Source organism: Erythrolamprus reginae, chromosome 3, assembly GCF_031021105.1.
Source record: "Erythrolamprus reginae isolate rEryReg1 chromosome 3, rEryReg1.hap1, whole genome shotgun sequence".
In the NCBI taxonomy this organism is placed as follows: Eukaryota; Metazoa; Chordata; class Lepidosauria; order Squamata; family Dipsadidae; genus Erythrolamprus; species Erythrolamprus reginae.
The window spans coordinates 68,287,402-68,313,625 of record NC_091952.1 but is presented as its reverse complement, the minus strand read 5'-3'; the positions used below and the strand labels follow the sequence as shown (position 1 = coordinate 68,313,625).

The following is a 26,224-nucleotide window of genomic DNA, read 5'->3' as shown; positions in this document are numbered from 1 at the left end:
GAAGGATCAATTCCAGCACCTAAAGAAAAAAGAGTCCTGTGGGAAGGGGTTGTGAGAAAGAGGGAAAAAGGCAAATCGAAGGGAAAACATTCTTTCCCTTCGATAGTAACATTTAAATATGTTAAAGGGTTAAATAACGTTCAGGAGGGAAATGTTTTTAATAGGAAAGTGAACACAAGAACAAGGGGGCACAATCTGAGGTTAGTTGGGGGAAAGATCAGAAGCAACATGAGAAAATATTATTTTACTGAAAGAGTAGTAGATGCTTGGAACAAACTTCCAGCAGACAAATCCACAATAACTGAATTTAAACATGCCTGGGATAAACATATATCCATCCTAAGATAAAATAAAGGAAATAAGGGCAGACTAAATGGTCTTTTTCTGCCGTCAATCTTCGATGTTTTTATGTTTCTAAAAAAACAACAGGTTCACTCACTGCATTAATTCTCTCCATTTATCTGAGGAACCATCCTCCACCATCCCAAACTCTAATCTACAGCCTATTTATTACCCTACGCCAGCCAACCCAGCCCAGGCTCTCCACATGCGCTCGGCGACAGCAGTAGAGGATTTGCTTGCAACCCGTTCGAAGGGCATCCCAATTACAAGCAAATGACTGGGCAATGCTCTCATCCATCGTTCTGGGCAGGATAAATCCCCGGAGATTCCGGGATGGCGAAGAGGGGCGAGAAGCGACCCCTCTCCATCCCCGGCAGATTTGGGGCGCCGAGGTGTTTGGGTGCAGGTGCTCCGCCCTGGGGGGGTACCTGATGCAACGCCGTCAGCCCGTCTACGTTGGCCGTGTTCAGGCGGGCTCCCCGGGCCAGCAGGCGCTTCACCTCCTCGGTGTCTCCGCTGGAGCAGGCAGCCAGAAAGACGGCGCCGTCCTCGAAGCGAACGCGGCCCCCGCCGCGGTGCCGGCTCCGAGCGGGAGTCACCGGCTCCAGTTCGGTCAAGGAGCCCTTCCAGCGCTTCAGCTGTTCCGCCCGACGCAGCCTCGCCGATTCGGCCCGCTTTATCCCCAGGTGGCCCGGCTCCGACATGGTGGCGGCGGCGGCAATGACAGCCGACCCTCCCAGTCGGGCGAAGGGCTAGGAGCGCGCTGACCGCCCCCAGCCCGTGGGCGAGCGCGGCGGCCCAACCGCCATCTTCCCAACTCCCCCGCCCCCTCCCCCGGAGTTACTGTGGCGCGAGCGCAGAGTTCGGCTTTAAAGGATCATGGGAGACGTAGTTCGAAGGCGCTTTCGTTGGGTGGGCGTCCCAGGGGAGGAAGACTGGCCTTCCAAGGATTGCCTTGTCTCCTTTGGAGCGCAGGTTCGTAGACGCTCCGAATTAAGGGAGACCTGTTATAACAACGCAGCCGTACTGCCGGCACATAGAAATAATAAAATGTTCAAACGCGCCTATTGAAAGTGGTAAACCTTTCAATAAGCGCGTTTGAACATTTTCCTTCAGCAGCAGGTAAGCGCATTTTGCGTATCTTAAGGCAGTGTTTTGCTCTTAGCACACTTCCCACTTTTAAAAGCTATGGAGAACTCCGGAAATAGCGTAAACATTAAAGTTTACCATATTAAAATTTAAAATGTATATATTTATTGAATTTATTATTTAGTTATATGTTTATTGAATGTATTTATTGAATCGTACAAAACAAGCATATTAAACCCATTGGATATTAACAGAAATATACTGCTCAAAAAAAATAAAGGGAACACTTAAACAACACAATATAACTCCAAGTAAATCAAATTTCTGTGAAATCAAACTGTCCACTCAGGAAGCAACACTGATTGACAATCCATTTCACATGTTAGCACTTCAACTTTGTACAGAACAAAGCATTCAATGAGAATATTTCATTCATTCAGATCTAGGATGTGTTCTTTCAGTGTTCCCTTTATTTTTCTGAGCAGTGTATATTGAACATTTTAAAATACACATTTTAAAATAAAAGGATAACTAGAATGGAAATAGTCTAAAAATAATAATGAGAAGAGGGACATTGATTTAAATTTTTGTAAATATATTTAATATCTGGAAAATTTGATTTGACAGACTCCTGAGAGGCTCTTGGAGGACCTCTGGGATCCTTGGATCACACTTAAAAAAACATTACTTTAAGGCTTGGATTGAATACTCAGGCTAGGATTATTTACATTTCAAATTTAAGTATATTTAATACAATAGCTTTCCCATTCTGTATTAATAATTTATCTCTGTTTTACAGAGAAAAACACAATTTGGTGACAGCTTTTGAACATTTCTGGGAATCACACATATAAAGTTTTCAATATCAAATGCAGCCTTGGAGTCTCAAGATTGAGCATCTGTAAATTAACAGAATTAAATTCTGCCGCACGAATCCCAGCAACCAATTGGGTCCCACAGAGTTGGCCTTCTTCGGGTCCCGTCAACGAAACAATGTCGTCTGGCGGGGTCCAGGGAAAGAGCCTTCTCTGTGGCGGCCCCAACCCTCTGGAACCAACTCCCTCCGGAGATCAGAACCGTCCCCACCCTCCTTGCCTTTTGCAAATTCCTAAAAACCCTTCTCTGCCGTCAGGCATGGGGAAATTGATTCCCCCAGGCCGTTTCATTTTAGGTATGGTTTGTTTGGGATGCATGACTGTTTTTATAATAAGGGTTTTAACTGTCCTTTTTTAACCATTAGGTTTGTACTATGTATTGTTGTTGTAAGCTGCTATGAGTCTCCGGAGAGGGGCAACATACAAATCTAAATAATAATAATAATAATAATAATAATAATAATAATAATAATAATAATAGATGGAAGGTATGAATTGATGGTCCTTTTCCACTTGGAACACATACAGAATTATCCAAGTTACTTGTTATTTAATCAGAATAGTATAGATCCTTGATGGCGAACCTATGGCACGCGTGCCACTGATGACATGCGGAGCCATATCTGAGGGCATGCTGGGTATTACCCTACATCAGCTCCAGTGTGCATATGTGTGATGGCCAACTGATTTTTGGCCTTGGGGAAGGCTGTTTCATCCTCCCCAAGCTTCAGGAGACTTCTCTGAAGTCTCTGGAGTGTGAAAAATGGCCCAATGGGCAAACTGGAAGTTTGTTTTTCCGAACTTCTGGTTTGCCTGTTGGGCTGTTTTTTGTACTCCAGATGCTTCAGGAAAGCCTGAGAGTGAAAAATAGCCCAAATGGGGGGGGGGGGCATGCATGAGATGTGTGCATGCGCAGTGTGGTTTGCGTGTGGGGGGGGTTGTGTGCTAGCACACACACACTAGTGTGCACGCACACACTTTTGAGTCGCAAGAAGAAAAAGGTTTGCCATCACTGGTATAGCTTAATCTATGCAGTATTTAAAATGAATATGGGTGTTGAAGGGCAATATAGAATGGAGGAATAAGAAGGAAGGTCTTCTTGTGCCATATCCATCATCGGATGTTGGCAATCATGTTGACAATCCTAGATGGATCCTAGAAGGAAGATCACCTTGTTCAGAATCCTATTAAGCAAAGGAATCTGCTATTACATCATTCACAATGGACTAATTGATTCATTCATTCGTTCATTCAATTTATAGGGCTGCCCAGCTCAAACATATAACTTTGGGCAGGTACTATCATCCAGCCTCTGCTAAGACACTCCAGTGAAGAAGAATCTACAATGTTCCAAGATAGTCTAGTTACTAGTCCATTGGTGAGAAACTCTGGATTAGGAAATTTTTTTGATGTCCAATGAAAATATACAGTGGTACCTCTACGCCTCTACTTACAAACTTTTCTAGATAAGAACTGGGTGTTCAAGATTTTTTTTTGCCTCTTCTCAAGAACTATTTTCCACTTACAAACCCAAGCCTCTGAAACTGTAACCGGAAAAGGCAAGGAGAAGCCTCCATGGGGCCTCTCTAGGAATCTCCTGGGAGGAAACGGCCAGAAAAGGCACGGAGAAGCCTTTGTGGGGCCTCTCTAGGAATCTCCTGGAAGGAAACAGGGCCGGAAAGGGTGGAGTGAAGCCTCTGTGGGGCTTCTCTAGGAATCTCCTGGGAGGAAACAGGGTCTCCACCCTCCCTGTGGTTTTCCCAGTTGCACACGTTATTTGCTTTTACATTGATTCCTATGGGAAAAATTGCTTCTTCTTACAAACTTTTCTACTTAAGAACTTGGTCATGGAATGAATTAAGTTCTTAAGGAGAGGTACCACTGTATTTCCTTATACAGTAGTTTAAATTCCTTGTTTCTTGTCCCTTCTACCAGAATATATCTGCCACAACTTCCTCAGATACCTGAAGACAGCGGTGAAATCTACTTAACTTTCCCTACTGGTTTGAAAGCAAGCAAGCGCTATCATCGCACATGCTTTTTTACCCCTGAGCATGTGCAGAAGGCTTTATGCATGCACAGAGGGTAAAAAACAAGACAATGGCAACATCTGGGTGAGTGGGTGGAGCCTCACACTGCCGCTGTTACCGGTTCTCTGAACCACTGGCAGCTGCCACTACTGGCATGCCTGGACCGGTAACATTTTACCCCTGCTTGAAGATAATTACAGCTAATAGTGTCTCCAACTTTTCCTGGTGATTTTCCTTCCAAACCATTTATCATCTTGTATTTCCTGTTGGACATGCTCCATCTAATTTGTCAAATGTCTTGCTCAGAAAATTCTACCAACCTAGAATAAAGAGAAATAAGTGTTTTTCTTGTTGTTTACACTATAGTTGTATTACTTATAGTGTTGGATCAAATTCAGCTTTTGAGCCACCAAATTTACTTGAATCCTCTTAAAAAGTACTTTTACCCAGTATAGTCTCCCCTGTATTTATGATCTTGTTGTTTTTTCTGCCCAGATGTAGAGTTGTATTTTTCCTATTGAAATTAAACTTTCTGGTTTCTATCTTATTTTTTCCAACTTGCCAAGATCCTACTAAATCTTGGTAAGATCTTAAGTTATATATAAATAAATCTAAAGCTCCTCTTTAAAAGGAAAACCAGAGAAAAATATGGTTTGGGGAACTCTGCTCTAGTACTGTTGCTATCATACTGTTAGGAGAAAGACTGCCTTCTCTTCTTCTTTTTAAAGTTGACCATAATCCCTACAGCTCTCTTTCGTACTTTACCTTGTAAATTTAAGTTGCTTTAGCACTTTAGATGTTCTTGTAAAAATAATGATGCTGTACTAATTATAAATCATAGAGTTTCATCAATAATTTAGAAACATGATATTGTAGAAGGTTAAAAGAATGAGAATGTGCGTTTCAGTAGTGTAGTTTTCAGATTAATTAACATGTTTATTTAAATTATTTTAATCTTGTTAGGGCCATCTAGTGGTTGATGTAGCTCTTAGCATTTCAGGATTTGTCAGAATAAAATAATTGCTCTAAAAAGTGTCTTCTTTTAAATTATCAGCTGTCATTTATAGAAAACATTAATTTTATAATTATGTTAGGAAATTCCTACAGCAATACAGAGGAAGCCAATACACTATACTGCTGCCTTTGGCTATATGACTTTGGCTATATATGACCATGGAGCAACTACTACGGGTATGTGTTTGTCTATTTCAGGGTAGGTACTTTTCTTTGTATAACTTTGTTTTTTCAGCTATTATTATGTTGTCTTCAAATGTTATCTGGAGCAGACTTTGTGTTATAAACTATGCAGTTTTTTCTTTGAATTTTCCGATTGTTCACTAACATCCCTCTTGTTTGTCCAATGGAGAAATTGGTAGTTTTTCTGCATGAGATAATTGTTCAACTTGTTTTGAATACTATTCTAAAATTAAGCTGTTCTGTATGGTAGGGCCTAAGAACAACATCGCTGGCCTTTGTTGTTGTTGTTATTGATGTATGCATTATGCAAATAGAAAATATGCAAGTTTTTAATTCAGTGGCCATTTTGAATATGTATCCACTACAATTAAAGGTAAACTCATCCTGTTGGATTTTTATCATCAGGGCAAAACAGGACATTTCAGCTCACAAACTACAGGTGGGATGGACATTGGTATCATCCTTTGAACATGCTGTCAACTGACAAAAGAAATCCCACCAATCAAACAAAAATATAATGCTAGAGCCTTAACATTTACTTATCTGAGGTGCCCAATGGGTAGTGTTCAAGTATTCATGTTGGATAGTACAATAACCCACAAAGAATAACCTTTGATTTGGATAATTTTATCATAACCCTGAGAAAAGTTGACTTCAGTCATTCTGGGAAGTGTTTGATCTCTCCTGTTTTTTCTTTAATAATTTCAGCTGCAAAGGACAATTCTCAGAATCTATGAGATAATACAAACCAAAGGAATCTCCATCTAAATTCCATCTAATCTCCATTTTTCAGAATGAAGAATACAGACATATGCATGATAGTACAATGTGTTGAGTTCTACTTTGTGTTGGAAACACCAAGGAATTAATGCCAAAATTACATTAAAGCACATGCTCTTTTAGCAATGCAATCTTCTGTGAATATTTATAGTAACACCTTACAATATCCCTCAATTTTCCATTTGTGTATAACCCTTTGCTAGGCTTAGCAGTAATGTCTTCAGTTTTAGGCAAGTGGCTGTTCCTCGGCCTTTACTAGTAAATTAATGGTAACTTGAAAATTGTCATTCATCCTGGCAGTTTCATTCTTCTAAAACCAAGCAGCCTGGGATCTAATTAGTTTCTTGGAGAGGGGAACCCTGGCTTCCATCCAATCCAACTCAGGCTCTTTGCTTATGGAGAGTGAACATGGCTGCCTCAAGTTTTCGGAGAAGGGTGGCATACAAATGTAATAAATTGAATACAAATGTAATAAATTGAATACTTTGTAAAAACGTGGGTCTAGCATTTTTGTGTAATGGCTTATATTTTATGTAAATATGGATATTAGGGTTAGGGTTAGACTCAACATCAACCAATAGCCTTTTCAACTTACCTTCAATGGTTTCTGTGATGCTATTATAGGAAAGCCATATTAATTTATGGTGGTAAAAATTCAGAAGTCTTCAGTTCACCGAAGCTGGTACTTTTTAATATAATCTGTTAATAGGTAAAGATACTTAACAGCCTTCTAATCCACTGTCACCTTCCTCTGAGTCTGATTCATTTGTTTTCACAACATATAAGCTTTAAAGGTGCTTTTTCAAGAAGCAACTGGCAACTGGACTTTCTGTTTTTCTTTAAAGACTCTGATGACCTGCTAAAACAGGGGTGTCAAGGGCCATGTGGCAGATATGGCCTGCAGGGTGCTTAGATCTGGCATATGCACATGGCCCTACCGAGCTCCAACTGGCAAAGTGCTCAGCCCACCACAAGCACCAATACAAATGACATTGAGCGGGCCATGCCCACCTGCCCCTCCACCCCCGACGTCAAACAACCCTGATGTGGCCCTCAATGAAATCAAGTTTGAAACCCATGTGCTAAAAGAATGCAAAGAACCAGCTGTCTGCAAGGAGTATAAATCCTTCCATTCCCCACCATCCAGTCAGAGCTAAAGAAGTTTCTTGGATGAGAAGTTAAATGTCTTCAAAGAAAACAAAGTATTTGGGACAACTATGACATGGATGACTGAGCATCTCCAGATGTAAGCCTATTTTATTATATTTTATGCTACTCTACAAGTATCACTCCAACACAAATGATCTTTCTTCCAGTATACTAAAAATTAGGTCTCTGTATTTTAGCATCTCAGAAATGCTGCTTAAATTCACATGGTGTTTAACCAATTTCAGCAGAACTAACACCCAATTGCATTCATATGGTTTTGCCATTCACTTCTATTATGAGCTGTTTTGCTGTTTTCATTTTACTTTCTATGGCACAGATTTCCAGTTCAACTAATAGCTGTTTGCCTTAGAGCATCAATTTTGTCAAGCATGGGATGCACTGCAGCACTCTTTTAAAATAATGGTTTGGTTCTTTGCTTTAGAAAATGGCATGTGGTTTTTTTTCCTGAGTGGTAGGCTTTCTGAGCATTTATTTACATTTTCTGCACCTGGCTTCTCCTACTGTAGCACTATTCATTCTGACCTCTTACTTCCTGTATGCTACTATAAATTATTCCCATTTGCTTTCATGCCTAAGTGCTGCTCTATAATACAGTTTCCATGGAGATAGAAACCTCAAATGTTCTTTTAAATGTTAAAGCTGCCTCTGTTAAAACTATTTTTTCTTAGGTTTTTCTTTCAGAATTCCACAGAGTAGGCAAACTCTTAAGGTATCCTTAAAGCCTTTGCTGAATTTTCAATATTCTAACAGTTTTTTAAAAATTTCCTTGCTTTCAAGGATGGGGAAGAAAAATACCGTAAATGAAAAAGAAATGCACTCCCCTCCCTTCAATAATATTGTGGTCTCCCTCTCTCCAAATTAGATATCCTTAAAGCCTCCTATTGAAAAGCCTATATGGGTAGATATTAGATGAACAAAGGTTATGTATGAATTAATACATAATACATGGCTGGTTTATAACTACTCTGTTTCCCCCCAAATGAAACATCCCCTGATAATAAGCCCACTCGGTTTTTTGAGTACATGGCAATAAGACCAACCACTTATTTCAGGTTCAACAGGGTTTAAGACCAACCACTTATTTCAGGTTCTTATGACAGGGTTTTATTTTTGTGGAAACACAGTATAAACATGCCAATATATTTAACAGACTTATAAATAAGCTAAAATAAAAAGAAATTTAGCCAAAACTATTCAGTTATATTATTACTACTGTGTTAATATCTTTTTACTGTCTTTTCCTTGTTCTTTTTTTGTAAATGACATACCCTGACAATACACTCTATTCAAAATATCTATGAATAAGAAAAGAAAAGACTGTATTTGGGTTACCTTCTGTAGTACTCACTTAATTCAAGACCAAAACAGTTTCTTCAGCAGAGCCCACTTGGCTTGTTTTTCTGCCATTTAATCTCAGGCCACCATTTCTGAGAGTTGAAGTACACACATCTTCAAGTTGCCATGATAGAGAAACACTGGTTTAGACCCATTCGTACCTCAGGGTTCTTCAGCTGGAAATCTTCTTCCAGCTACAGTAGTGTCTTCTACAGCTGCCTCCATCTCTGCCAATACAGTATACCCAGTCTACTTAACATTTTGTTGTTCAGCCTCACTTTAAATGGACAGCATCTCTGTTAAATCTGCAAGAAAAGAGAAAACACAAAAAGAAAACCTCTCCACACCAGAACCTCCGTGGTTTAAAGATCTCCATGAAGTCTCCACAGGACTTTGTGTCAATAGACATGCATCTGAAAAAGAAACACACACATAGTAGAGGGACACAAAAATTAAAACACAGACCTGGCGGTTGCATCCTCAACGATAGGCCTCATTACTATCTCTGAAACAGCTGTTGGTTCAACAGCAGCTTCCTGCTCAGGTAGATTTTCTGAAAGGGGAGGGACTGGAGGCCTTGACACATTTTCTAGTACAAGTGTGTACTCCCACCTGGCTGCAATCTAAATAGAAGGAAAATGGAGATGACCAGAAAGAAGCTGAAGAATGAAAAGCTACCTGTATCAGGGAAGCTGCTACTATGGAATGACATAAAAATCCTGAAGGAAATTGTGATGAATGCTTGGAGAAGGCAGAATATTATATTTTCCCTAAAGGAGAAACATGTTTCTAAAGTCATGAAACAAAGTTCCATTACCTTTTTTGCAGTTGTTTATCAAACTCAAAAGAAAAATGCATATTAATCCTTAAGATCCTCAGAACTGGTGTATGTCTCTGTACCCACAATTTTCTGGCTATTTCACATGTCCATCAAACATAATAAAATGTGTTTTTATTCATGTATGTTTTATTTTAAGGTGGAGAATTTTTTAAAAAAATATACCCAAAACATAACAAAATGTCCTTTCTCGTTGTTCATATTTCTAAAATAAATTTGGAGTAACTTTATACACTCTAAACAATGTCTCTTGGTATATATCAATGAGGCATCATTTTATAAAAGTTCTATTTCAGGTTATAATGTAAATTTGAGTCTTTTTAACCATATCGTTTCCTATTGGTCTCTTTGTATATTGTGATTTGTAACCAAAATGTTTAACCCATTTTATTATACATTCTTTCACTTGTTCATCTTTCCTACACATTATATTTATCAATATTCCTTTTAAGTACAGTGGTACCTCGATTCTCGACCACAATCCGTTCCAGAAGTGTGGTTGAGAACCGATTTGGTTGAGAACCGAATTAATTTATCCCATAGGAAATAATGGAAATGGATTTAATTGGTTCCCAGCCCATTGACTTGCTGGGAACCAATTAAATCTACAGTATTTCCTCTATTTCCTATGGGATAAGGATCTGAGGGGACGGGGTGAGAGGGAATGGGAGTCGGAATCCCAACACGCCCCTCCTGGCCGCCCTCTTAACAGCCTCCCAGTCTCTACCTTGTAACTGCTCCAAGCTTAGTTCAATACCTCCAGGCAGCTGCACCAACTTTTTCCTTCCCGGCGGCGGCGGCTTACCTTCATCACATGACGTTCCTGACGCTGCTCCTCCTCGTAGGGAAGCCGCCGGAGCCGCCGCCGCCGGGAAGGAAAAAGTTGGTGCAGCTGCCTGGAGGTACCGAACTGAACCGCTGAGGAAAGGAGCCCCCCGAAGCTGCCGGTATTGCAGCCAGCCCTACCCTTCCTGCAGCTTGGAGCAGTTACAAGGTAGAGACTGGGAGGCTGTTAAGAGGGCGGCCAGGAGGGGTGTGCCGGGATTCTGACTCCCATTCCCTCTGACCTCGTCCCCTCAGATCTTACATTTTGGATAGTAAACAAAATTTTCTGTTCAGTATCCGAATTTTTGTTTGGATACCGAAGCAAATTTTTGCAGAAAATTTTGTTTGAAATCCGAAATGTATGAAAACCGAGGCGTTTGAGAACCGAGGTATCACTGTACTTAGGATTATTGACTCACATTATTTCATTATGTTATTTTTTATTCTGCCTTGGAATAAAACTTTAAGCATTTATACTCTGCAGTCACTGCTTCTCAGGCCAAAATAACTTGTGACATAGCCTTCCCAGGCTGGGGACACAGCAATACACGATCTTAAAGGAGGTTCTGATTATAATTCAGACCATAAATCAATACAGATCAGGCATTCATATCTTTCTAGCAAAGAATATTAAATATTAAAGATATTCTGCATCACCACATGCAATTTCACATGTGAAAATATAAAAGTATAAATAGAAGTTATTATCAGGAAGCAATGCTTAAAGCTGAAGAGTACCATTTGAAGAATGGAGACCTTCAACAGTATTGAGGAAGAAGAAAAACTGTCACTTACATTTTGCCTCTCAGTCAAAATGCCAGCGCTCTGGATTTTACTTATTTTGCCATCTGCTATTTTTTATTAGCCTACTACTGCCAATAAGATGTTTAGTTTATTCTAATTCTACGGAATCCCACTCCTTGGTTAGAATTATTTATTTATTTATTTTATTTATTTATTTTGTCCAATACACAATGAGGGTTTTAGTGGGTATATGTCAATACTGTATACACATAGTAAAATACATGATGAAGGTTATAGAGGAGATACTCATAGTAAAATATATCTAAGAAATAATAGAAAAGAAGATATAGGAATAGAATATATCAATGAAAGAAGAGAAGAAGAGATATAGGAATAGAGGAAAGGTATAGGAGATATAGGAGAGCAATAGGACAGGGGACGGAAGGCACTCTAGTGCACTTGTACTCGCCCCTTACTGACCTCTTAGGAATCTGGATAGGTCAACTGTAGATAATCTAAGGGTAAAGTGTTGGGGGTTTGGGGATGACACTATGAAGTCCGGTAATGAGTTCCACGCTTCGACAACTCGGTTACTGAAAGTCATATTTTTTACAGTCAAGTTTGGAGCGGTTAATATTAAGTTTAAATCTGTTGTGTGCTCTTGTGTTGTTGTGGTTGAAGCTGAAGTAATCATTGACAGTCAGGACGTTGCAGCATATGATCTTGTGGGCAATACTTAGATCTTGTTTAAGGCGTCTTAGCTCTAAACTTTCTAGGCCCAGGATTGAAAGTCTAGTCTCATAGGGTATTCTATTTCGAGTGGAGGAGTGAAGGGCTCTTCTGGTGAAGTATCTTTGGACATTTTCAAGGGTGTTAATGTCTGAGATGCGATATGGGTTCCAAACAGATGAGCTGTATTCAAGGATGGGTCTGGCAAAAGTTTTGTAAGCTCTAGTAAGTAGTGTGAAATTGCCAGAGCAGAAGCTATGTAGGATTAGGTTTACAACTCTTGAAGCCTTCTTGGCTATATTGTTGCAGTGGGCTTTGGCACTTAAATCTTTTGTTATTAGTATACCAAGGTCTTTAACCGAGTGGGGATTATCTGTGATAATTTGATTATTCAGTTCGTATTTGGAGTTCAGATTCTTCTTCCCAATGTGTAGGACAGTATTTGCTAGTTGAGATTTGGAGTTGCCATGTGTTAGACCACTCAGAAACAGCGTCAAGGTCTTTTTGGAGAGTAGTTGTGTTATCAGTGGTGTTGAAGAGTTTTACATCATCGGCGAAGAGGACACAGTTGCTTGTGATGTAATCGCAAAGGTCATTGATGTAGAGAATGAAGAGCTTTGGTCCCAGTACACTACCTTTGGAACACTGCTTTTAACTGGGACGGGGGTGGATATGGTGCTTCCTATTTTGACCACTTGTTGTCTGTTTGACAGGAATGCTGTAATCCATCTGTGGAGGGATCCTGAGATGCCATAGGATTTGAGTTTTAGGACTAGTTTGTCGTGGACCACTGAATCAAAGGCTTTGCAGAAGTCAATATAAATTGCATCTGTAGATTTCCCTTGATCTAGATGAGTTGTCCATATATTTTTGCAGTGGAGGAGCTGCAGGTTGCAGGATAGTTTTTTTCTGAAACCAAATTGTTTGTTAGAGAGCAAATTATTAGTTTCTAAATGGAGAGTAATTGATTTGTTTATAATTGATTCCATGACTTTGCATGGGACGCAGCATAGTGAAATTGGTCTGTAGTTATCTACAAGAGAGGGGTCTCCTTTTTTGAAGATGGGGATGACCATTGCTTTCGACCATAGCTTAGGAAGTGTGCTGGTTCTGAAGGATTTTTCAAAAGTTATACTTAGTGGTTCAGCTACGGCAGAAGAGAGCTTTTTTAGGAAGTATGCACATAGACCATCTGGTCCGACTGATAGAGAAGGTTTAAGGTCACGTAATGCTTTTTCAACTTGGTCTTCTGTGAGGTCTACTTGGGTTAAGTCGTTGAGGGAGTTTGAGGTGCGATTGATGAAATTGGGGGATTAGGCTGTGTATTGTCATTTTAATTTGGATTGCTTCAAAATAATTAGTTTCAGGTTTAATATCTGATCCGAATGTTTCCTCCATAATATACAGTACAGTTTTTCTGTCTCAGATTTTAGGAGAAATGACTTTTTTGTGTACTTAAATGTCCAAGAACTGAGTGTAGTATTGCAGTTTAACAGCAGGAGGCATCTGCATCTTGGGCTCTTATTCAAATTTAGGATGACCGTGTTTTATAACTGTTATTCTGTGGGAGGAAAATGTTAGTTCATCAACTAATAACATGTTAAATATGTGAATCAATTCTTTATGCATCCTTTAAAAAAAAGCAGTAGTAAACACAATACAATCATTAAGGTATATTTAAATAGATAAATGAAGATGTAATTAACTGTAGAATTACCGTAGTCATAATAACATTTCACTATATTTTTAGCAATAGGGGATAGCAAAAACTAAAATGATGAAATATAGAAAGATGCAATGGAATAAACTAGATTTCCAATCCCTCATTTTGTATTTATTACAGAAATATGACTGCTAAAGATGCCTACACTTTGATTGTGAAGCTCCTGTTGAAAGCCACTGTAAATGACCTAACTCATTACTGGACTCCGTAGTATCATCCCCTAACCCCCAACATTTTTCCCTTAGACTATCCACGGTTGACCTCTCCAGATTACTAAGAGGTCAGTAAGGGGCATACATAAGCACACTAGAGTGCCTTCCGTCCCATCCTATAGTCTCTCCTATATCTCGTATTTCTTCTCTACTATATCCTCTATAATCTTCATTGTGTATTATTGTGTATTGGACAAAATAAATAAATAAAATAAAAAATAAGTAAATAAATGTGTACTTCAGTTCGAACGACTTACAAAACCCATAAATGAAAGCTGATGGGAGAATTCTGGGAGTTGAAGTCCAAACATCTTAAAAGTTCCCAAGTTCATAAAACAATCTTCAAAAGTGCCAAGGTCCTTGTGTGTTTAAAAATACAATATATACAAATTTAAGGTAAACTGCTCCAAATTTGATTGCAGAAAATATGACTTCAGCAACAAAGTTGTCAGTGCCTGGAATGTAGTACTGTACTTTAACTTTAACCTTAAACTGTCTACTGTTGACTTCACTCCTTTCACCAATGTGCCTACCATCCCTATCTTAATGTTCCCTCTTATTCATAACCATCTCATGTATTCATAATCATGTTTATATATTTCATGTATTTACAATGTTTATAGTTTTATTTATAATCTTATATATGCTTGACAAATAAATAAACAAACATTATTATTATTATTATTATTATTATTATATTTGTATGCTGCCCTTCTTCGAAGACTTGGGGCAGCTCACATACATACATACATAGATACATACATATTGGGTTGAGGGATTTGGGGCTTTTTCAGCAGAGGTATTTAACAGATTACCATTTGGAAGGGACCTTGTAGGTCATCTAATCCAACCCAGCCCAAGCAGGAAACCCTACTACACCATTTCTGACAAATGGCAGTCCAATCTCTTCTTGAAAGGCTCCAGTGATGAAGCTCTCCCAACTTCTGAAGGCAAGCTGGTTCCACTGGTTGATTGTTCTCACTGTTGGAAAATTTCTCCTTATTTCCTTCCAGGTTGAATCTCTCCTTGAATCAGTTTCCATCCATTATTCCTTGTATAGCCGTTGGGGCGCTTTGGAAAATAGCTTGGCCTTCCCCTCTCTGTGGCAGCCCGTCAACTATTGGAACTTAGCTATCATGTCCTTCTCCTCACTATTTATTTATTTATTTATTTATTTATTTAATTTTATTTAATTTTATCCAATACACAATACATATTGAAGAAAATAAACATGTAGTAATATGTATAAAGAAAAGGATAGAAGAAAAGATATAAAAGTAGAGGAGAAGATATATGAAAGGAAGAAAAGATATATGAGATATGAGAATAAAGGAGAGACAATTGAACAGGGGACGAAAGACACACTGGTGCACTTATGTACGCACCTTATTGACCTCTTAGGAACCTGGAGAGGTCAATTATGGATAGTCTAAGGGAAAAATGTTGGGGGTTAGGGGTTGACACTATTGAGTCCAGTAATGAGTTCCACGCTTTGACAACTCGATTGCTAAAGTCATATTCTTTACAGTCAAGTTTGGAGCGGTTAATATTAAGTTTGAATCTGTTGCGTGCTCTTGTGTTGTTGCGGTTGAAGCTGAAGTAATCATTGACAGGCAGGACGTTGCAGTGTATGATCTTGTGGGCAATACTTAAATCGTGTTTTAGGCATCCTAGTTCTAAGCTTTCTAGACCCAGGATCTTTAGTCTATTTTTGTAGGGTATTCTGTTTCGAGTGGAGGAGTGAAGGGCGCTTCTGGTGAAGCATCTTTGGACGTTTTCGAGGGTGTTGATGTCCGAGATGTGGTATGGGTTCCAGACAGATGAGCTGTATTCAAGGATGGGTCTGGCAAAAGTTTTGTAGGCTCTTGTGAATAGTGTGAGATTGCCGCTATGTAGGATTAAGTTAACAACTCTAGAAGCCTTTTTGGCGATATTGTTGCAGCTTACCTAGTTACTACATCCATCCATCCATCCATCCTTGATTTGATTTGTATGCCTCCCCACTCCGTAGACTCGAGGTGGCTGACCCAGAGTAGCAGGGAGTTGTAAACCACAGCTTTCCCACCCCTTGTTAGCTTCTCCAACAAGCGCCCTTACTACCACTGGAAAAATTCTTTTAAGTAAAGAGGTGCGTAATGATCCCGTCTTGGGCGGCTCTTGGAGAGGCAGCAAGCCCCGCCTCGTTGCTCGCCAGTTACGATTGTTTTCTTCAGGAAACACCGGAGAGGCCCTCGGGATGACATCAGGCCGTTTGTGGTGTTGAGTGCAAAAAAACAACAAAAAAAGCGGTCAACCCCAACCCAACCCGCCCTTTCGAGCTGGTTGTGGACGGTGCTCGGGGACCCGCCTTCTCTCGGAGAGAACAAAACAGCCCTCCGCAGATTGGTGTGCCACGCCAGCTCGGGTGCCCAGAAATCAGGACGTCGGAGCGACCAACGCCAACTTAACCAAGTAAGTAAGGCTCGTCCTTTTGCCAGCTCTTAGTAAACTGTCCCCTTCCTCCGGGATCAGTCTCGGCTGCAAGCAATCCGTGTAAAAAAAGGCGCCGCCGATCTTCCTGATCCTTTTGCACGATTTAGGAAATCCCCTTTTGAAAGCGCCAGGCCACTTGCGCGACTTTCCTAAGTTTACCCGCGCAATAAGTTTTTTTTTTTTTAAAGTGTTTGTGTGTTTAAGTTACTGTTAGATTTTTCGCTTCCCCACTCCGTGAAGAGTATTTCGCTGTGTGTCTGAACAGACGCAGTGCTTTATTTAAAAATAAAATAAAATAAAATTGACCCTCTCTGCAGCAAAAGCCCCAATGAACCCGGTGACTCTTATTTTATAAAGAGTGCCTGAACCGCAAACTTATTCTAGCTTTATTGTTCTAGTATTTCCTGTTTTTGCCCCCATAGTATATGACAGTTTTCACTCCAGATTTTGGCAACATTTTGCAATCCAGTGAAGTAAGTGAAAGGTTCAGGAGGGAAGTATCTATCTATCCTAAGATAAAATATAAGAAATAGTATAAGGGCAGAGTAGATGGACCATGAGGTCTTTTTTGGACATTAAGCTTCTATGTTTCTAAGTAATAGTAAGGTATTGTTTCCTATACTATATGCTTGCCTTTGTATTTACCACTGTTGGATGTCATGCCTCTTTTGAACAAAGAATACAAGTTTCCCTGGAGTTCTACTTGATATATAGTGACAACTCGACAGAGTTGGGAAGGCTGTTTGTTACTAGCATTCTTGAATGAGAAGAATGTTACAAGCGCTCCATTCTTGGGCGTCTGTGCACTTCACTTCACTTCCTGGTGCTTGAGATTTATGGGAATTGCACCCCCAAACACAGTTGGAGGATGTCAGGTTGGAGAAGGGCACTAGAGTATGTCCTAAAATCATGGATCAAGTTGTAAGAGACAACATAGTTTGGCTGACCTGTATTATGATATTTTATTGTAGTTGTAAACTGTAGTTTGCTTAATCTGTGTGATCTAGGCTACTATGGCTTCATCAATAAACCATGACTAAAAATACTGGCATAGGGTGAGAGGCACATTTAGCTATTTAATTGGTCAGTACCTGGTAACTTTATCTTGCTGGACTCTTGCAGTAACTTACAAATAAAAAAGATGGTTGAGATTATTCTATCAAAAGAAAGAATAAACAATTATCTGCCCCATAATCCAAAAAACCTGATTCCAAGGCTAAACCTGTTTTATCTGAGAATGTATTTCTGTTCAAATGAAATCTGTATTGAACCCAACCTACTCACACTATTCTAGATGAGATTTTCACACTGTTGTGAAAAAATGGCTTTTGCTACACTAATTTTTAAGATATAAAACAGTGCAATAACATTTAAATGGCCTCAGGTGCTCATCTCTAGGGTTTTTGGTAAAATCCTGCATCTGCATAACATAAAAAGTGCCTTCTGTTCTTTAACAAAGTGCCTTAAGGTTATTATTTCTAGTACTTTTAATTATAAACTGTCAGTCTGACTGACAACATGATTTGAGCTGACAGACAGCCTTTAAGAACTGCAGAATATGCTGCACACCCATTGAATTAAGCACTGAGAATATTCAGTCTGTGATTGTGTCTTGTTTCTTTGGCTTTCAAGGTGAATGCAGTCTCTCATTCAAGATATGATAAAACTCCTTTCACTGAAATAGAACTATATTTTATATGAGAAAGAAGAGAATATTAGGAACTGGGGCAAAGTGGAAATAGCCTACAAAGGTAGCAATGTGCCATGCTGGGGTTTTTTTTTTTTAAATAAAGGAAAATGCTAGTGTAAATTGTGCTTTGCACTTAACTGCAGCCCCTGTATTTATAATGCATTGGGATCATTTGCATTTTATAGTTTTTCTAATTTTCCGCTTTGTTTTACGGTGCATAAATAATGGTAAGTCTAATATCATGAGATTTACATTTTTATACAGAAATTAGACTAGGTTCTAATATTAGTTGTGTATATTGTGCTAAGCTTGGCTTACAAGTGACAATAGCTAAACAAGCAACAATATAATTTAGCCTGCTAGGTGTTTATATAGCATTTTGAAAAAATCATGGATTGTTTTAACCATAATTCATTGAATAAGCCATAAAAGGGACCATCATGTCAGACTAATCTCATTGATTTCTTTGACTATGTCACAAAGGTGTTGGATGAAGGTGGTGCTGTGCATATTGTCTATCTGGACTTCAGCAAAGCCTTTGATACGGTTCCACATAAAGAGCTGATAGATAAATTAGTTGAAGATTGGACTTAATCCCTGGATAGTTCAGTGGATTTGCAGCTGGCTGAAGCATAGACATCAGAGAGTTGTTGTTAATGGCGAGTAAAATAATATTTTCTCATGTTACTTTTGATCTTCCCCCTAACTAACTTCAGATTGTGCCCCCTTGTTCTTGTGTTCACTTTCCTATTAAAAACAGTAAATCCTTGGAACAAACTTCACCTACAAAAAGACATTGATAAAATTGAACGGGTCCAAAGATGGGCTACACAAATGGTGGAAGGTCTTAAGCATAAAACTTATCAGGAAAGACTTAATGAACTCAATCTGTATAGTCTGGAGCAGTGTTTCCCAACCTTTTTTGAGCCGCGGCACATTATTCATGTTTTCAAAATTCTGGGGAACACTGATGGGGGGGGCGGGGGGGGCTAAAGAAAAGTTTGGACAAAAAAAATATCTCTTCCTCCATTTCACTCTATTTCTCCCTCCCTCTTTCTCTCTCTTCCTTCCTTCCCTTCTTTCTCTCCATCCCTCTTTCTTTCTTTCTTCCTCTCTTTTTTGCTCTCTTTCTCTCTCCCTCCTTCCCTCCCTCTATGTCTTTCCCTCTCCCTCCTTCCCCCCTTTCTTTCTCTCTCTCTTGCTTTCTTTCCCTCTCTTTCTCTTGCTTTCTTTCTCTCATTCTCTCTCCCCTCCTTTTTCTCTCTCTCTCTTTCTCTCTCGTTCACCACGCCAGCAACAGAGAGAAAAAGAAAGAGCGAGAGAGAGACGGAGAGAGAGTGGAGTGCGCAGCAGCCATCAGCCTCCTCGCCCTCCCAGACGTCCCCAGCGCCCGGCCTCGCGCCGCCTCCCGTTAGCCCGGCCGAAAGCCACACAGTCCCGGACTCCTGGATCGCTCGCTTCTCCGGCCAGCGCGGCGCTTTCCTGGGCAGATGGCTTTGCTGACCGGAGAAGCGAGCGATCCGGGAGTCCGGGACTGTGTGGCTTTGCGCCATGAAGAGAAAACGGCAGCAGGGAAAAGTCGGCCGTTTTCTCTTCATGGCGCAAAGCCACACAGTCCCGGACTCCCGGATCGCTCGCTTCTCTGGCCAGCGCGGCGCTTTCCTGGGCAGATGGCTTTGTTGACCGGAGAAGCGAGCGATCCGGGAGTCGGGGACTGTGTGGCTTTGCGCCATGAAGAGAAAATGGCAGCAGGGAAAAGTCGGCCGTTTTCTCTTCATGGCGCAAAGCCACACAGTCCCAGACTCCCGGATTGCTCGCCCCAAGGCAGGAGGCGGCAGCGGAGGAGAGTGGGCGGATTGGGCGGGCAATGGGGCAGGGCGGAGAAGCCAGGGGCGCGTTTGGCCGGAGGCACTGTGGGGAGGCAGGGGCAGGGAGGTGCGGCAGTAGGTGCCTCCGGCCAAACGCGCCCCTGGCTTCTCCGCCCTGCCCCATTGCCCGCCCGATCCGCCCACTCTCCTCTACTGCCTCTCGCCGCGGCACACCTGACGGTGTCTCGTGGCACACTAGTGTGCCGCGGCACACCGGTTGGGAAACGCTGGTCTGGAGGACAGGAGGGAAAGGGGGTACATGATCAAAACATTTAAGTATGTTAAAGGGTTAAATAAGGTTCAGGAGGGAACTGTTTTCAATAGGAAAGTGAACACAAGAACAAGGGGGCACAATCTGAGGTTAGTTGGGGGAAAGATCAGAAGCAATGTGAGAAAATATTATTTTATTGAAAGAGTAGTAGATGCTTGGAACAATCTTCCAGCAGACGTGGTTGGTAAATCCACAGTAACTGAATGTTAACATGCCTGGGATATACATATATCCATCCTAAGATAAAATACAGGAAATGGTATAAGGGCAGACTAGATGGACCATGAGGTCTTTTTCTGCGGTCAATCTTCTATGTTTCTATCATCATTGCAGGCTAACTCTGCCAACTGCCAAGCAGTTCGATTCTGACCAGCTTTTGGTTGACTCAGACTTCCATCCTTCTTAGGTTGGTAAAATGAGGACCCAGATAGTAGGGGGCAATATGCCAACTCTGTAAACTGCTTAGAGAGGGTTGTAGAGTTCTGTGAAGCGGTATATAAGTCTAAGCGCTACTGCTATTATACCTGTCGGGGAAAGATCCTAATTGCAGTACTGCTATCTAGTAATAGTGTCAGCTTAATTGGTCTAGTGCAGTACTTCTTAGGAATCTGACTCATCTATAATGGTAAAGGATGTCCATTTATGGTAAAGAATTCTGTTACTCAATAGTCTGATCAGTAACTGTTTCTTCCGCAATAGAGTAAGCTTTGAAGATTGCTAAGAGCAACTGACTGTAAACTTTAACATGTTGACATAACAACCAACAAACAGTTTTGCTTCTGCTTGTGTTACCTGGGTTTCTTTTTTCTTTTTTCAATATTTGAATGATAGCTGTGTCTCTGCACAGTTTTGTCTGACAGAATGAAGAGATTACCTGATATTAGATGGCAAATCTCTGACAGGATTGACATGTGCTCTCCTGTGCTTATTTGAGTTTTGTTGAATTGGCTGATTTTACACAGTAGACTAAGCTGTAAACTATGGTTTCAATGCACAATAATGATATTCACACGAGAAATTAAGTCAAAATCAAATGTTTCATTTCGTGTTATAATATCTTTTCAATGTCAGTTTTTTATCTGAACTATGAAAATATTAATGATATGTCTTTTTGTGAAGGAGACCAGAATAGAAATGTGAGGAAGCAATTTAGATGCTTCTTAAATGAGAAGTACTAACTAATAACCGGACTCAACATATGGCAACATCTGTTTTAATTTTATGAGTTTAGAAGTTAACCAATATGATACTTGGGTGGTATATTATCAAGGAATTGCAGTTAGATTCAAAACTTGAATATAAATTAGATTCAAAACTTGAATATAACCTAGAATAAGGCAGTGGCAAAGCATTTTTGTATTGTTTTTAAAGAAACCTATATGAATTTGTCTGAAGTCTTCAGGAATAGGACTGGATTCCAAAGTAATTGGCTTTTATTAGCAATTTAATTATAACACAATCTAGCCATTCCTATTTATTCCCAAAAGATGTAAGAAGAGTTTCTAATCATTTTTCTCCACAACTGCAATAGAATAAAATGTTGCATTTGCCTACACCAGAGGTCTTCAAACTTGGCAACTTTAAGATTTGTGGACTTCAACTCCCAGAATTCTCCAGACAGTTAAAGTCTACAAATCTTAAAGTTGCCAACTTTGCGGACCCCTGGTTAACATACACAAAAACCCCCAAAACCAATAAAGCACATATTCTCTATATAGTGTGGAACATGGCTTATTTAGTCCAGACCCAGACTTCCCTTATACGGTATGTGAGTTAGTATGTTTCTATAATCTTAAATAAGGTAAAACTAGAATATACCATGAGTCAAACAAGCCTTGACGATTACATGAACCACACCCATGTACTTTAATGATATGGAGGGTTTCCACCCCTCATTGCTTCCTTCTTTTAGTCTAATCTAATCTCTGAAACTTGGCTTTCTCCAAATAAGTACTGTACTGAACTCTCCAATATTAAATTTCTTGTACTGAGATTGTTTTCTTTCTTATTCATATTTCTCTAGTATTGCAATATCTACAGCTACCAGTTCTCTTGTTCTCAGAAAACAACTTGACTGTAAACAATTAAAACTTTAGAAATGTTTTTTTTCTAAAAGATGGAAAAGAAAAAGATGGATAGGATGCAGATAGTTAATATCTTTAGAACTACAACAAAGAACTCTTTCTGAGAGCTTAAATGGAATGATTGTCACAAGGCTACCAATTTTTACATAATCTCATTCTGATCATTTTTGTTTCCCCAATTTGTACTGTCTCCAACTGTTAACTGTTTCCTCCTGGCTTGCTTTTAGTTTACTGGCTGCCTGTTAGTCTAAAATAATTGAGTTATTAACAGAGATATCAAACTCGATTTTATTGTGGACCACATCAGGTTGTATTTGACCTCAGGGGCCACGGTGGGCATGGCCAGTTCAACATTACTCGTGTCGGGGGTGCCTTTGGTGGCCTGAATACGCTGCCAATGAAAACAAGGCTTGGACCTCCCATGCTCCATTTTCGCTGGCAGAGGATTGCAGGAGGTCATCACAGCTGTAAACAGAACTTGGGAGGACAGCGCGTGGCCCCTCCAAGCTCTATTTTTGCTAGCCGAAACCCTGCAGGCTGGTCCTTTGCTGTTCCAAGGCAGCCCTGTGGGCTAGATTTACGTACCCCATGAGCTGAATCCAGCCCACAGGCCTTGAGTTGACACCCCATGACTAGTAGAATAATCTTGTTTCATTCATCGTTTTGCCTTGCCTCCAAGCCACCTTGAGCATCCCACAATGGAAAGATGCAATATACAATAAGTCAGTGGGTAATTAATTGCTGTTGTATAATAGTTAATATGATTGACTAGTAGAAGAGGAATCCAGATTCAAGGCTATCCTCAGCCATGGAAAGGCAATGGGTGACTTTTGGTCAGTTATTTTACTTAGCCCAAACTACATCTCATTGTTGTAGAGGTAAAGAGATGGAAGAAGCACATTACAGTGGTCCCTCGATTTTCGCGGGTTCGAACATCGCAAAACGGCTATACCACGGTTTTTTGAAAAATATTAATTAAAAAATACTTGGCTGTTTTTTTTCCCTATACCACATTTTTTTTCCACCCGATGACGTCATACGTCATCGCCAAACTTTCTTCCGCCTTTAATAAATATTTTTTTTAATAAACTTTAATAAATAAACATGGTGAGTAATAATCTAAATGGTTGCTAAGGGAATGAGAAATTGCAGTTTAGGGGTTTAAAGTGTTACGGGAAGGCTTGTGATACTGTTCATAGCCAAAAATAGTGTATTTACTTCCGCATCTCTACTTCACGGAAATTCGACTTTCGCAGGCGGTCTCGGAACGCATCCCCCACGAAAATTGAGGGAACACTGTATATGCTACCTTACGCTTCTGAACAAAAGGTAGGTCATAAATATAAATAAAACTAATAGACTACATGGATAACTAAATTGACCAATAGAATCCTTAAGAAAACACAATGGTATTATTATTTTTATGTAGGTATAGTCAAACAATTTTATTCTCATAACAGAATAATAATTGAATCATAGAATATAATGTAGTAAACACAACTTTCTGCATGGGATGGAGTAATCCAAAACTTGCATGGTCTCAAATGGAACAGACACATGAATATCCTTAAGAAAAATATATTTGCCATTAATATTGTGTTACAACAGTGCTTATAAAGTGACTTACAACCAGTCTTCATATTTTCAATTGTTGCAATGTTCCCTACAGTCAGCAGATCAGAATTTGGGTGCTTGGCAACCAGTCTGTATTTACAATCGTTGCAGCATAATGGAGTTGGTGTGGTCAGTATTTTCAGTTTACTTGGCAGATTTCTGATAAGCAAAGCCAATGGGAGAAGCTAGGGTTGCTTTAATATCTGAAGCAAAAAAAAAAGGGTTGTAAAATCGGGCACAATTCACTTAGCAAGTGATGGAAATACCAGACCAATTGTAATAATAACTCAAGAACTATCTGTGAATCATCTTGCCAATAAATATACATGCCTACTTGAGATAAGTGATTTTATGTAGAGCACAGAACAGCAGTAAAAAGAAATGTGCCAACAATATTGACATGAGATAAGAAATAGCTGTATCATTCCTTTTTTTTCTGTCCATCCACTTTTTCCTCATATATTTATTCTGCAATTGGATCCTCATTTTAGCACTAAGTCACCTCAACTTGTAATTTTTTCATAGAAATCCTCATTCATTCAAACCCATCCTTAATTCCAGCTTTCCTTTTCCAGTACTTTTTAACTAACATATTGGACTTTTGCAGTTCTCTTGACGTGTTCAGCTTTCCCTACCGGTTTGGGCAGAAGTACTCTTATATACCAACATTTTTGCTTCTTGCAATTTCTTTCATTTTTATAATGGACTATGCAGTGTTTTCCACCAGCATTTAAAATTTCTCCAATCAGTTCATTTATTTTTAGCAAAAATTATACTAAGATTTCTGACATTTATGTAGATCTTGCAATTAAATGCTCTATTTTCCTTATCAAACACAAGTATTTTGGGTCCTTGTTGCACTAATTTTCACTTTTTAAAAATAAGTTTTAATTACAATTGCAAGATAATAAAAAATGAAAAAAGGGAGATAAAAAGATACAAGGAAATAAAAAGAAAAAACCGAAAAAAATCCTAAGAAAGTGACTTTCCTATTCTCGTCACATCAAATGTAAACAATTGTATTATCTTTTCACCGCCTCTTAAGTAGCAAATATAATCATAACTCAACTCTGACTTACAGGTAAATCTAATTTCTAGCATCTCCTCCAACCCAGGAGTCAGTAAGAAGTTCAAGGAGAGTCCTAAATTAATATTAAAAAATGCAAAGGTCATAATTCCATATCTCAACTCTTAACGTATAAACAAATCCACATTGAGAAGGTATCAAGTGGTCCCAGTATCCTAGTATAAACAAAAGGGTGAAATATAACATGACAAAAAGGGATAATAAGTCATTTAAAAAGAACAAGCTCACAAAGATTTCTTACTTTTCAGTGCAAAGACAATTAGATACTAGCACAATGTAGATGCTATCAGAGTAAGATATATGAAGTGGATATAGAGATAAAGGCTTAAAACACCATGTTACCTGTAAATAAATCCAATACATAATATTTTTTCCAGTGTTGATGACAGCAAGTCCAAAAAGAACAAGTCTCATTTTAATTCTGATCAAATAAATCAACTCTGTTCATTTCTATTGCATAAACAAACTTGTTCTTCTGCATAAATAAACGTATTTCTTAATCTAGCCAAATGATCCTTATCTCAAATTTCTTCAAAACTTTTAAAAGTCTATTTTGTCAATGTAATATGAAGAAAATATTCCAATTCCTTTCCATAATTGACATTTTTATTTATTAATTTTTCAAACCTCATCGAATTTTTTTGTATGTCTAATAACAAATTATTCATGTTATCAGATTTTATTGCAATTCCTTTCTTTTTGATAACTACTTCATCTGGGAAATGACTGTTCCTAAGAATAGACAACAAGACTGATATCAATGATTCAAAATCCTGATGCAATTCCTCAAAAATGTCTGAATGACCTTATAAGTTGCTTCTCTTGTTATGTCTTCTGTTATGTCTCCAGTATGAAAATACTTTTCTCCCACAATAATACATGCTTTAGAATTAATTTCCAGTCTTAATACTCAAAATCAATATTCCAATGTTTATAGAGCCATTAATCTGTTTAGCTAAAACCTTGTGAGGATTGAGGGCACTCACCCAGTGTCTCCATCCAGCCTTGTCAGTTCAAAGATGTCTAGCTTCCTTTAATAACAACAACAATAATGATAATAACAATATGGTCGAAAAAGTGGTCAAAAATGAGCAAGCAAAACTACTGTGGGACTTCCGACTTCAGACTGACCGAATTCTGAAGCATAACACACCAGACATCCTGATTGTGGAGAAAAAGAAAGTATGGATCATCGACATCGCAATCGCAGGGGACAGCAGAATTGAGGAGAAGCAGCTAGAGAAATTAG

At 39.2% G+C, this 26,224-nt stretch overlaps 2 protein-coding genes and 1 long non-coding RNA gene across 10 annotated transcripts in view; 2 read left to right on the top strand and 1 right to left on the bottom strand.

Annotated features, from left to right (window-relative positions):
* PPP1R12B (protein phosphatase 1 regulatory subunit 12B) overlaps nt 1-1,161 on the bottom strand; it is a 122,069-nt gene extending 120,908 nt beyond the window's left edge. For all 8 annotated transcript variants that reach the window (XR_011558576.1, XM_070745713.1, XM_070745715.1 and 5 more), the window contains exon 1: nt 771-1,161. Coding sequence is in view for 7 of the 8 variants with exons in the window: in XM_070745713.1 (XP_070601814.1) it covers nt 771-1,046 (276 nt within the window). In the remaining variant the exon portion in view is untranslated. The remainder of the gene's footprint in view (nt 1-770) is intronic.
* Nucleotides 1,162-1,228: 67 nt separating this feature from the next.
* Nucleotides 1,229-6,770, top strand: LOC139164079 (uncharacterized). The gene is made up of 4 exons (XR_011558575.1): nt 1,229-1,317; nt 3,569-3,684; nt 5,431-5,549; nt 6,242-6,770. It is a non-coding gene; the product is annotated as an uncharacterized lncRNA (long non-coding RNA).
* Nucleotides 6,771-15,990: 9,220 nt separating this feature from the next.
* Nucleotides 15,991-26,224, top strand: part of CSRP1 (cysteine and glycine rich protein 1) — a 34,757-nt gene continuing 24,523 nt past the window's right edge. Inside the window, exon 1 of the mRNA XM_070745708.1 lies at nt 15,991-16,340. The gene's annotated coding sequence lies outside the window, so the exon portion shown is untranslated. The remainder of the gene's footprint in view (nt 16,341-26,224) is intronic.